Raw genomic sequence first — 14,295 nt, forward strand, 5'->3', positions numbered from 1 at the left:
ACAACATAAAGACATGGTAAGTTTAATGATCTGACCCATGATGGGGACCACTACAACATAAATACATGGTAAGTTTAATGATCTGACCCATGATGGGGACCACTACAACATAAAGACATGGTAAGTTTAATGATCTGACACATGACGGGGACCACTACAACATAAAGACATGGTAAGTTTAATGATCTGACCCATGATGGGGACCACTACAACATAAAGACATGGTAAGTTTAATGATCTGACACATGACGAGGACCACTACAACATAAAGACATGGTAAGTTTAATGATCTGACAAATGACGGGGACCACTACGACATAAATACATGGTAAGTTTAATGATCTGACACATGACGAGGACCACTACAACATAAAGACATGGTAAGTTTACTTGGGTTTTTTGTGTGTGTTGTAAGGCATAAGGAAGAAATGTTTGTTTAATGACGCCCCAGCAACCACTCTCTGGTGGTATACGAATGCAGTACCTCCAGACCTGACTACTGCACAATGGTGGCTAGATATCCGGTTACAGGGTTATATCTACTTGTCATTGAAGACTGATCACTCATTGCTATGTATTATGTAGATGTACATATCGATCATTTATTTTGTTTTGTAGGCAAATGTATCACCGAGGTTGGGACCCAGCGGTGGATATTGTGGTGGGGCTCGACAGACAATACCTGAGCACTGTCAGTGACATTCTAGATCACATGGAGGAACTCATACTTATAATCCTCAGTGAGATTAGTTTTATACTGTTGTAGATATCAGGCTTATAATCCTCAGAAAGATTGCAATTCTGTACTGTTATAGAACTCATGCTTATAATCCTCAGTGAGATTAGTTTTATACTGTTGTAGATATCAGGCTTATAATGCTCAGAAAGATTGCAATTCTGTACTGTTATAGAACTCATGCTTATAATCCTCAGAAAGATTGCAATTCTGTACTGTTATAGAACTCATGCTTATAATGCTCAGAAAGATTGCAATTCTGTACTGTTATAGAACTCATGCTTCTAATGCTCAGAAAGATTACAATTCTGTACTGTTACAGAACTCGTGCTTCTAATGCTCAGAAAGATTACAATTCTGTACTGTTATAGAACTCGTGCTTATAATCCTCAGAAAGATTACAATTCTGTACTGTTATAGAACTCGTGCTTATAATGCTCAGAAAGATTACAATTCTGTACTGTTATAGAACTCATGCTTCTAATGCTCAGAAAGATTACAATTCTGTACTGTTATAGAACTCATGCTTATAATGCTCAGTGACATGACAATTTTGTACTGTTGTAGATCTAAGGATAATTCTCAGTAAGATTAGTTTGTAATGTTTTAGAACTCATAATTTTAAAATCACAGATGTGTACATTAAAGAACTCATAATTCTCAGATTAGTCTTGCATTGTTATAAAACTATTACTTATAATTCTGGTATGATCAACCTTTTGCACTGCTATCAAAGTCACACTTTAAAAATGACAATGTTGTACTATCTTGGAACTAATAATTCTCAGTAAAATGTTAATGCAGGACATATTTTTATTTCCAGGTAACAGCGGAGACCCGAATATCCTTGATGAGAACCGAATGACACTGATACACCGTATCGCCATGGTGAGCCGTGACACGCGACTAGTGAGACTGCTCTGCGACTTCGGGGCCAACATCAACGCCGTGGACAACTACGGTAACACACCTCTGTTGTCACTGTGTGACGTCAGCGTGTCTGATGTGTACGATTTCATGGAGGACCTCTCTCCGTCGAGCGATGACACTCTGGAGGACAACCGAGCCAGTCTGTGTGTGAGGGATGAACTCCTGACCTTCCTCCTCTCAAAACGAGAACTAGAGGTAGTTTAGTGTGTCCCATATAAAGCTTTTGTATTATCCATCCTGCCAATAGTACTGTGAATTAAATATATTCTGGAGAATAACCGAGCCAGTCTGTGTGTGAGGGAAGAACTCATTACCTTCCTCCTCTCAAAACAAGAACTAGAGGTACACTGGCAATTTAGTGTGTTGCTGATATAGTGTTTTTTTTTTATCTTACCAAGAGCACTGGACAGTAGATTCAGAACAACTGAGCCAATATCTGAGGCGGGGACATGCTCTCGAGTTGCCTGTTATCAAAATCACAATTTAGGTACTTTGTCCATTTAGTATGTTACCCGTTGATGTTTTAAGAAAATATTCTGCCAAGAGCACTATGAATTAAAAAAAATCTGTAAAACAGCTGAGCCAGTCTTTATGGCAGTAACAAGCTCCTGAGGTTCCTCTTGTCAAACTGAGAATTGGATATACCTTGTTAGTGCAAGATGCTCAGTAACAACTTGTATGTTAAAGAGTGATTTCTTGGAGCAGTGAATGTTTTTTTTGTGTATTCTTTATGACATGTTCTTCATGCATGTAGCTGATAGTTGATGTTAGGTAAATTGCAAAAAGTGGATCAATGTCTTAAGGGCCGTACTGGTCAGACTGGTAACGGAAAAAGGTCTAAGAGTGATAGACATCATAATTATTACTTTTTCCTTGGTGGGTTGGCAGCATGTTTTCTCTATGCATACATGACCGGCCTTGATGGCGTCGTGGTTAGGCCATCGGTCTACAGGCTGGTAGGTAATTGGTTTGGAATTTTTAATCCAGATACCGACTCCAAACCCTGAGTGAGTGCTCCGCAAGGCTCAATGGGTAGGTGTAAACCACTTGCACTGACCAGTGATCCATAACTGGTTTAGCAAAGGCCATGGTTTATGCTATCCTGCCTGTGGGAAACGCAAATAAAAGTTCCCTTGCTGCTAATCGGAAAGAGTAGCCCATGTAGTGGCGACAGCGGGTTTCCTCTCAAAATCTGTGTGGTCCGTAACCATATGTCTGACGCCATATAACTGTAAATAAAATGTGTTGAGTGCGTCGTTAAATAAAACATTTCTTTCTTTATTTCTATGTATACATGGTTTAAATAAAATTTAATTTGATGAATGGTATATATATGAATAAATTCCATCCCCTCTCCCCTTGTGATCAGTTCTGTAATAATTGTTTTTGTGTAGCTGGACACCCAGAACAACCTTGGCCAGACAGCGGTGTTTCACTGTGTGTTACGGGGAGATGTGGACAGTGTTTACAGACTATTGAAGCATGGAGCTAACCCAGCCCTTAGAGGCATAGTGTGGGAAACTCGCAAGAGGAAAAGGTATTTTGTTTGAGATTAGTCTTATTATCACTGAAACAGCAAGACCGTACCTTCTCCAAACATGCCCTTTATTAAAAATGCCCTTTTTGGTTTAAAAATGTCCTGTTTAGTTTTAAAATGCCCTGTTTAGTTTTAAAATGCCCCATTGTCTGACCACAGAAGACCTGATATCATTGTGCACTGATTTGTTTGTTTTTGCTGTCCTCTAGTTTTATCAGAATGAGTTGTTGGTGGTGTTTTATCACAATGATGTAATTGTTACATACAGGTAAAAAGATAGAAATAAACAGAAAGGGTTTTATAAGGGCTGGTGACCATTGTGCCAACTTGCATATATCAGTAAATGATTGTTAACTTTGTTTTAAACATTTCAGAAAATTATCTCCCTTGTTTGCATCATTCCTGTCCATTCCGGTGCAGCGGTCATTGAACTGGCAGAACATGCACCACAAGCTGACCGCAGCACCCCACCAACTGGCTCACCTCGTTGATGCAGGTAATGTTGTCAGCAAAAACACCTTAAACAAACATGACATTTATTTTTTGTGTTTCAGATCTATAAAAATGTCTGTCTATATAGCAATTCCTGAAAATGACTGAGTAAAATTGTATTACATTGAAAATTGCTTTAGCTATAGTATTTAAATAAAAAATTCAACTCAATGTTTGTAAAGTGGTTTTTGCAATTTTCATGTGTAAATGATCTATTGTAAATGATTAAATAATAAAAATACACTTAAGATTGCAAATTGCATCCTGTATGTTTTTACAAAATTTACTTTATTTCTGTGTTTTTTCACGAGGAAGGAGACTATAGCTGAGGTATTGTAAAATATTACTTGTACACTTCACACTGGCTGGCTGGAGTACCTGGCTCACACTGTACATTTCACACAATATGATTTATTACAGGTTTCTTCACGAGGAAGGAGATTGTGGAGGAGTACCTGGTTCACACTGTACACTTCACACAATATGATTTATTACAGGTTTCTTCACGAGGAAGGAGATCGTGGACGAGTACCTGGTTCACACTGTACACTTCACACAATATGATTTATTACAGGTTTCTTCACGAGGAAGGAGATCGTGGAGGAGTACCTGGCTCACACTGTACACTTCACACAATATGATTTATTACAGGTTTCTTCACGAGGAAGGAGATCATGGAGGAGTACCTGGCTCACACTACACTTCACACAATATGATTTATTACAGGTTTCTTCACGAGGAAGGAGATCGTGGAGGAGTACCTGGTTCACACTGTACACTTCACACAATATGATTTATTACAGGTTTCTTCACGAGGAAGGAGATCGTGGAGGAGTACCTGGTTCACACTGTACATTTCACACAATATGATTTATTACAGGTTTCTTCACGAGGAAGGAGATCGTGGAGGAGTACCTGGCTCACACTGTACATTTCACACAATATGATTTATTACAGGTTTCTTCACGAGGAAGGAGATCATGGAGGAGTACCTGGCTCACACTACACTTCACACAATATGATTTATTACAGGTTTCTTCACGAGGAAGGAGATCGTGGAGGAGCTACAGGAGTACTTGGTTCACACTGTACACTTCACACAATATGATTTATTACAGGTTTCTTCACGAGGAAGGAGATCGTGGACGAGTACCTGGTTCACACTGTACATTTCACACAATATGATTTATTACAGGTTTCTTCACGAGGAAGGAGATCATGGAGGAGTACCTGGCTCACACTACACTTCACACAATATGATTTATTACAGGTTTCTTCACGAGGAAGGAGATCGTGGAGGAGCTACAGGAGTACCTGGTTCACACTGTACACTTCACACAATATGATTTATTACAGGTTTCTTCACGAGGAAGGAGATCGTGGAGGAGTACCTGGCTCACACTGTACATTTCACACAATATGATTTATTACAGGTTTCTTCACGAGGAAGGAGATCATGGAGGAGTACCTGGCTCACACTACACTTCACACAATATGATTTATTACAGGTTTCTTCACGAGGAAGGAGATCGTGGAGGAGTACCTGGCTCACACTACACTTCACACAATATGATTTATTACAGGTTTCTTCACGAGGAAGGAGATCATGGAGGAGTACCTGGCTCACACTACACTTCACACAATATGATTTATTACAGGTTTCTTCACGAGGAAGGAGATCGTGGAGGAGCTACAGGAGTACCTGGTTCACACTGTACACTTCACACAATATGATTTATTACAGGTTTCTTCACGAGGAAGGAGATCATGGAGGAGTACCTGGCTCACACTGTACACTTCACACAATATGATTTATTACAGGTTTCTTCACGAGGAAGGAGATCGTGGAGGAGTACCTGGCTCACACTGTACATTTCACACAATATGATTTATTACAGGTTTCTTCACGAGGAAGGAGATCATGGAGGAGTACCTGGCTCACACTACACTTCACACAATATGATTTATTACAGGTTTCTTCACGAGGAAGGAGATCGTGGAGGAGCTACAGGAGTACCTGGTTCACACTGTACACTTCACACAATATGATTTATTACAGGTTTCTTCACGAGGAAGGAGATCATGGAGGAGTACCTGGCTCACACTGTACACTTCACACAATATGATTTATTACAGGTTTCTTCACGAGGAAGGAGATCGTGGAGGAGTACCTGGCTCACACTGTACATTTCACACAATATGATTTATTACAGGTTTCTTCACGAGGAAGGAGATCGTGGAGGAGTACCTGGCTCACACTACACTTCACACAATATGATTTATTACAGGTTTCTTCACGAGGAAGGAGATCGTGGAGGAGCTACAGGAGTACCTGGTTCACACTGTACACTTCACACAATATGATTTATTACAGGTTTCTTCACGAGGAAGGAGATCGTGGAGGAGTACCTGGCTCACACTGTACATTTCACACAATATGATTTATTACAGGTTTCTTCACGAGGAAGGAGATCATGGAGGAGTACCTGGCTCACACTACACTTCACACAATATGATTTATTACAGGTTTCTTCACGAGGAAGGAGATCGTGGAGGAGCTACAGGAGTACCTGGTTCACACTGTACACTTCACACAATATGATTTATTACAGGTTTCTTCACGAGGAAGGAGATCGTGGAGGAGTACCTGGTTCACACTGTACACTTCACACAATATGATTTATTACAGGTTTCTTCACGAGGAAGGAGATCGTGGAGGAGCTACAGGAGTACCTGGTTCACACTGTACACTTCACACAATATGATTTATTACAGGTTTCTTCACGAGGAAGGAGATCGTGGACGAGTACCTGGTTCACACTGTACACTTCACACAATATGATTTATTACAGGTTTCTTCACGAGGAAGGAGATCGTGGAGGAGTACCTGGCTCACACTGTACACTTCACACAATATGATTTATTACAGGTTTCTTCACGAGGAAGGAGATCGTGGACGAGTACCTGGTTCACACTGTACACTTCACACAATATGATTTATTACAGGTTTCTTCACGAGGAAGGAGATCGTGGAGGAGTACCTGGTTCACACTGTACACTTCACACAATATGATTTATTACAGGTTTCTTCACGAGGAAGGAGATCGTGGAGGAGTACCTGGCTCACACTGTACATTTCACACAATATGATTTATTACAGGTTTCTTCACGAGGAAGGAGATCGTGGAGGAGTACCTGGCTCACACTGTACACTTCACACAATATGATTTATTACAGGTTTCTTCACGAGGAAGGAGATCGTGGACGAGTACCTGGCTCACACTGTACACTTCACACAATATGATTTATTACAGGTTTCTTCACGAGGAAGGAGATCGTGGAGGAGCTACAGGAGTACCTGGTTCACACTGTACACTTCACACAATATGATGTATTACAGGTTTCATCACGAGGAAGGAGATCGTGGAGGAGCTACAGGAGTACTTGGTTCACACTGTACACTTCACACAATATGATTTATTACAGGTTTCTTCACGAGGAAGGAGATTGTGGAAGAGTACCTGGCTCACACTGTACACTTCACACAATATGATTTATTACAGGTTTCTTCACGAGGAAGGAGATCGTGGAGGAGTACCTGGCTCACACTGTACATTTCACACAATATGATTTATTACAGGTTTCTTCACGAGGAAGGAGATCGTGGAGGAGTACCTGGCTCACACTGTACACTTCACACAATATGATTTATTACAGGTTTCTTCACGAGGAAGGAGATCGTGGAGGAGTACCTGGCTCACACTGTACATTTCACACAATATGATTTATTACAGGTTTCTTCACGAGGAAGGAGATTGTGGAGGAGTACCTGGTTCACACTGTACACTTCACACAATATGATTTATTACAGGTTTCTTCACGAGGAAGGAGATCGTGGAGGAGTACCTGGCTCACACTGTACATTTCACACAATATGATTTATTACAGGTTTCTTCACGAGGAAGGAGATCGTGGAGGAGTGCCTGGCTCACACTGTACACTTCACACAATATGATTTTTTACAGGTTTCTTCACGAGGAAGGAGATCGTGGAGGAGTACCTGGCTCACACTGTACACTTCACACAATATGATTTATTACAGGTTTCTTCACGAGGAAGGAGATCATGGAGGAGTACCTGGTTCACACTGTACACATCACACAATATGATTTATTACAGGTTTCTTCACGAGGAAGGAGATCGTGGAGGAGTACCTGGCTCACACTGTACATTTCACACAATATGATTTATTACAGGTTTCTTCACGAGGAAGGAGATCGTAGAGGAGTACCTGGTTCACACTGTACACTTCACACAATATGATTTATTACAGGTTTCTTCACGAGGAAGGAGATTGTGGAGGAGTACCTGGTTCACACTGTACATTTCACACAATATGATTTATTACAGGTTTCTTCACGAAGAAGGAGATCGTGGAGGAGTACCTGGCTCACACTGTACACTTCACACAATATGATTTATTACAGGTTTCTTCACGAGGAAGGAGATCGTGGACGAGTACCTGGTTCACACTGTACACTTCACACAATATGATTTATTACAGGTTTCTTCACGAGGAAGGAGATCGTGGAGGAGCTACAGGAGTACCTGGCCCACGATTTCCCGGAGTTCAGCCACCTGCACGCGTACGCGGGGGTCGTGCTTCACCTGATGTTTGGCCGCTCTACCTCCACGCTGTCCCAGCTGGCAGCCTCCTCCGTCTTTCAGATGTGCTTCATCCAGAACACCACCTGCCTGCAGAAGATCCTACCCGTGAACATGTTCAAGCAGAACTTCCTGCCGGACGATCTCCACCACTTCGACACATACGAGGAGTACGTGACGCTCGTCTTGAACCGGACGGTCCTCACCGCCCTCATTGACATGCTGGCTCTGCCCCAGGACTCCCTCCTCAACTTCGAGGTGGAACTGCTTCTTCATCAGATGGCCGTCAGGTTCTCCAAGTACAAAATCCAGCGTCCCGAACACTTGTTTTCTCAGAACAGTGACGCCAGCGATGATTCTGTGTCGTCTGACAACAGTGACATCAGCCAGGAGGATGAATCTGATCTTGAGTATTGGTGATTAGTGGAACTGTGCAGAATATTGTGAATCCTTGAAGATAAGACTCATCTTTAACATAAGCTGGGCAAATTAAGAGACTATAGAATTGTTTTTAATTCCAGTAGCCATGGGATCAGTGATTTTCTAAATGCACTCAGTGCAGTGGTCTAAAATAGAGAATTTGAAATAACCTTTACTTCTCAGTAAACCATTTTAATGAGCTTAATCTACTGAAGGTTCAGTTCCCTGAAAATATTTGTTGGCTTAGATAAACTTTACCTTCTATTACACGTGCATATATTTACTAAGGTTTAAGCATGTCTTATCCAAATGTTTTCACTTCCCTGGAAATGTGTTCTAAGGCAGATTTGCCTTTACAAATGTAATGTTCCTGACACTGGAGAGGTTCTAATAGTTAATGCCAGTCATGTACAATATGCAGTACTATGCATAAAAGATACATTACACATATACCAATGTGTGTCTCTTAAAAACTGTAAATAATTTGAAATTATGACTTGTATGGAAACCACCCCCCACCCCCGAAGACGCCAGCTTTTCTTTAAGGATTTACAGTAGTAAAAACAGGTTGAACCTGTATCAGTATGGAAATCTTCTGGAGGAAAATGTTATGTGTACCTCAGAGTTGATGCAATTATGCTTTTGTGTTGCCAAAGTGCTGTTAGAATCAGTGATAATTATTTATGAAATACAATAATAGAGTTGCTCAATCGGTTTTGACAACTGAAATATGTCCAAATGAATTACAATGTTGTTTTTTCAATTGTGTAAAGTCATCTTTGTCTTGGTTAATGGTTGTTTTTTTGGAGAGATTGGTATTAGCATTATTAGTTTTATAGGAAAATGTTGCATAAAGATTTACATTTGCCTTCAAACATAATGGAAACATTTTCAAAGGATTATTATGATTATAGTTAACTACTTATGGTTTGAAACTAGTTTACACATATATATTTCAAAGTACAGCAGTTAAGTTAAAGCAGTGTATGGAAAATATTTTTAATTTTAAATATAAAAAAAATATTTGATTCAGAATAACAATTTATTGACGTTTTAGTTAGTTGAAAGTAATTTAAAATATTTTCTGTTGTTGTTTGTAATTAATAAAACTCTTAGTCGATGATTAGTTAATCAATGTGCTCTACAAAACAAACAAACTTTAAGAAAACTCTAGGTTTTTTAAAATTTCTATCAACCCTGTTTAATGTAATGTTTGAACAGCCTGGTTCAGGGAAAACTCTAGGTTTTTTAAATTTCTATCAACCCTGTTTAATGTAATGTTTGAACAGCCTGGTTCAGGGAAAACTCTAGGTTTTTTAAATTTCTATCAACCGTTTAATGTAATGTTTAAACAGCCTGGTTCAGGGAAAAACTTGTTTAATTGTGTAGGATTCTGCAGAAAAATAGAAAATGTATGTCAGTTTGTGTGTGAACGTGGATGGTGTACATCATAATACAGTGTATTTAACATATTTGACAGAGTGTGATTGACAATGCTCTTTGTTAAATCGAATCACACATCAACCCCTTGACAAGAATGGCATTTAAACTACGGCTAGCTCTAGTCACTATTTAAATCTATAACTAGTCTTCAGGGCCTGAGCTTATAAAACGTTTAGAGTCCAGACTCAATCTCTAATATTGTCACATGCATACATTTATATGGCACTGTCATGACTCTATTGGAGTCGGGAGTCAAGACTCTAAAAGTTTTATAAGCATCGGGCCAGGTTTCATATCATTATGTCATATTTTTTATTACTTATTTACATACCATCACATCTAAATATCATTTTGAAAATTTAAAGAACAGTCTTTCCTTGCTGAGATTCTATAAATATTTGGCTGGTTTTGCTCATGGTTGTATGCTTAAATATAATGTCATGCTTGATAATTTCTGATATTGCATCACTGATTAGTGCACTTGTTCGTGGGTATTTTAACCAGTTAAAAAAAGGTTAGTCTAATGCATATGCACAACAGTGTTGAGATTATTCCATTCCCATGTAAAAACACAAAAAGCACTACTACCATTTGTGAGATTTTTGTCATAATTCATTTAAATATTTTAAACCACGCTCTATATTTTCAAAGCTATCTTAGGTTACAATATCGTAAAACTTATGACATCACTGCAACACGCCATAGTCCCTGATTGTTTTACAAAATGATGTTGCTAAGATAGCTTAAATATGGGCCCAGGATAACAGCTGAATAGTTCTGTAGTCATCCGATTGATGTGTGGTTCTCATTTTCAATTCTTACAGAGCTTGAGCATAATATGTAGAGCTTACTTTGACAAGATGTTTTACTTTTCCATTTATTGTGAAGGATCATTCCGCATATGTTGAATATTCACTCATTCCATTGCAGTTACAGTTGAGAATTGTGTCCTTATATGTTGACCTTGCATACTTGCATTCAAAATGCATAATGGAGGTGATGTATTGATATTTGCATACCATACAAAAACCCAAAACAAAACGTTTTAAAAACATTTTACATTCTTAGATTCCATTTTCCACTTTTTCTCCATAACTAGTGTATACAAGAAAGCTTTAACACACATTCATAATGTTAATCTTGTATATTTTGAAATAAACTATTGGTGAAAAGTGAATATGAAAGTTTGCTGTGATAATCGGAGCCCAATATGAATGTATTATTAAAAACATTCTAAAATGAAGCTGCAGGAACTATTGACATCATTTACTTTCAAATTCAGGGACATCAAAGATTTTTAATCTGTATCATAATTCCAGTAGTGTTAATTTTATATCCCACATAATTAGAATTATAACAAGTTCTGAGAAAACTGCTCAGTGATCTGTTGCAGATGTTTACATTAGACATGTTATATCTCCAACCCACATCTGATAAACACCATTTAAGATGTTTACGAGTGTGCGGACAAATTAACTTGAAATACTGTAAATCAGGAAATGTTAGCGAGTATAAAAGTTTAGTGAATTTAATGTGACCACACAAGATACTAAATTTAAAGAGATATACAACAGACTATTCAGAAATGTTTTTGTACGATTGCTGTGTCAGAGAATAACTGAACACACAACAATGATTACATGATATGCATCAAACCAAAAGTATAACAAATGACATTAGTTAGTTAGCATGTACGGTACTGCAATTTTCGACTAAATTTAAGGTATATGCAAGCTGCATAACATCAAAAGTCAAAAACTATTATTTCAGCTAATCTACAACTTAAGGTTATTCTTTTCTTAAGTTTCTATGTTGAATGACTGAACATATGTATTTATTGGAGATAATTAAATGTACACAGCTGTTCAAGTTGAATGAGACTAAGAGTAAATCCACTTTCGTAAATTCTGCCCATTCTAACATATCATGGAAATACTAATTATGATTGTCACAGAACAAGATGTGTGCCAAATAATGCTGCGTTTACTTTTTTAACATCAAACTGTAATATTCCAGAGTTCTTAGGTTTAAAAAGAAGAATATATACATGTGTGTCATATTATTATTATTGTGATGTTGTATTCATATTTAAACAGATAATTATTTAATCTTCATTGTCTAAGTACTATTCAGGTTCAACATAGATGTTACGTATCTTTATATTTTTGTGTGTGAATGATGTTGTGAAGATGTTTGTGTTTTTGGAACAAGTAGAAAGAATATTGTTGATAATTTAATGTTGTGGTTAAGAAATTATTACTTTGATTGTTGACCATTTCTATGGTATACATGTAAATGTGTTGTATGAATATCAAAATATATATTTATTATGATTCTTTGGTTATGAAAAGAGTTCAAACTGAATATTATTCAGTTACTAATTATTACTACTGCTATAAGTTAAAAACTATATATATATATTTCATGATATACTATACCATCAATAACAATGCGACAGTAATTTAATGTGGTTTAAAATGGCGATTATGCGATACTATTTACCATATTATGCTGTGAAATTTGTGAAACATGTAAAGAACAAAAGTACATGTATAATTTTTAATCCATTATAATTTTGACATGGTAACACAATATAATTAACCGCTTCACAAAATGAAAATAATGTTGTCAGCGAGGTTAGTTTGAAAGAATGTGCAGTGAATGTCTTACTAACAGTGTTTTTAAACATACAGATTTCTATGGTTGAAATCCAGTGTTGAATTTGATTCAGTATACATGTAGTTTGTTGGTAGGTCAGTGTTGTATATATTCAAGGTTGTGATGAATTCTGTGATTTTAACACTTACAGTAACCATTTGGATGTCACTAATATCATTATTCCTGCTGCCTGGAAAAACTTTAGAAACTGGAACTGCTAAAGACATCAATACTCATTGGTTAATCAAGTTAACATTAGAACCCCCCCCCCCCCCCCCCAAATTAATTTGACCAACTGGACAATGGCATGAATTCCAAGAGAATGGGGGTAATTCAGCTGTTCATGATCACATTTTGCAAATACACCAACCAAATTTACAGTCACTTGGCTTTTGTTTAATATTCATAATGTTTTTTTTAACAATTTTAAGTATTTTCTTCTCAAAATTGGTTGTTTTTCCAGTGAAATGCATGGCTTATACTATACTACTATTTAAAGTAAACTCCAGTGAAAGATTTATGCATCTTTATTATATGATTTGTTTACGTGAAACTACAGTGGACGTTTACCTGGGACTTCTGAGGACTGCTGATTATTTGCCATTTCTGAGTGCTGCTTTTTACACCTCTTTGACTGTCTATAAAATTAATGTGTGTTTACAGACTGTGCTTACAAATAAACAGATTTTAATTTGAAGTGTTTTGTTAATGTGTTGGTTAAACTGTCACCTTAGTTGGTGGGACAAAATGGTGTAAAGAAAAGGAATACGACTACCCATCACTATTCATCAGTACCCTTTAGATGTTTAACACAGAACAATTGTGACACTGGTCTAGAGAAGAAACCCACTGCCACGACATGGCTACTCTTACGACTGATTAGCGGCAAGGCTTCTGCTACCAGTGTACATGAATTTTAAAATTAAAAGGAGTATGAACAGTTGTATGGAAATCTGACAGCAAATCAGTTCAAAAGGAGAAGAAAAAAAATTATTACGCAAGATTTAAAAGCTGCCATCTCAAGTATGTGTTATTTATTTCGAATATTTCATCAACACTATTTTTCTAACCACTGCAAGCCATTCTTCAATAATCTTTGGCTGAGATCACTATTTATTATTTCCCATTTTAACACTGAAACAGAGAGCAATTTCCCTGTACCACATTCAGAGTGGAATGTTTTCTGGGTGTATCTGGAATTCCAGATTTTTAATTGTCTGTACAACATTTGCAACCAGTAAGATCAGACAATCTTTGTTTTCAATACATTTTGACCCCACAGCATTGCGTAGCCTGTCGCAAACATCAACAGTAATTAAAGTTGGGAAGACTAACTGAAGTCTTTATTTACAAATTTACACAGCCTGGTTCCTTTTTAGAATATATGACAGTATTTTCATTGTTTAACTTGCAC

General features: G+C 37.6%; 1 protein-coding gene across 5 annotated transcripts in view; it reads left to right on the top strand.

The window, feature by feature from the left end:
• Positions 1–13,575, top strand: part of LOC121371803 — a 46,663-nt gene extending 33,088 nt beyond the window's left edge. For 3 of the 5 annotated variants that reach the window (XM_041497959.1, XM_041497960.1, XM_041497961.1), the window contains exons 5-9: positions 619–740; positions 1,560–1,861; positions 3,061–3,203; positions 3,578–3,699; positions 8,260–13,575. In XM_041497959.1, coding sequence (XP_041353893.1) covers positions 619–740; positions 1,560–1,861; positions 3,061–3,203; positions 3,578–3,699; positions 8,260–8,780 — 1,210 coding nt within the window. In that variant the 3' untranslated portion in view covers positions 8,781–13,575. The other 2 variants (XM_041497962.1, XM_041497964.1) reach the window with 2 other exon arrangements.
• Positions 13,576–14,295: the final 720 nt, after the last annotated feature.

The sequence above is a fragment of the Gigantopelta aegis genome, chromosome 4, assembly GCF_016097555.1.
Source record: "Gigantopelta aegis isolate Gae_Host chromosome 4, Gae_host_genome, whole genome shotgun sequence".
Lineage (NCBI taxonomy): Eukaryota > Metazoa > Mollusca > Gastropoda > Neomphalida > Peltospiridae > Gigantopelta > Gigantopelta aegis.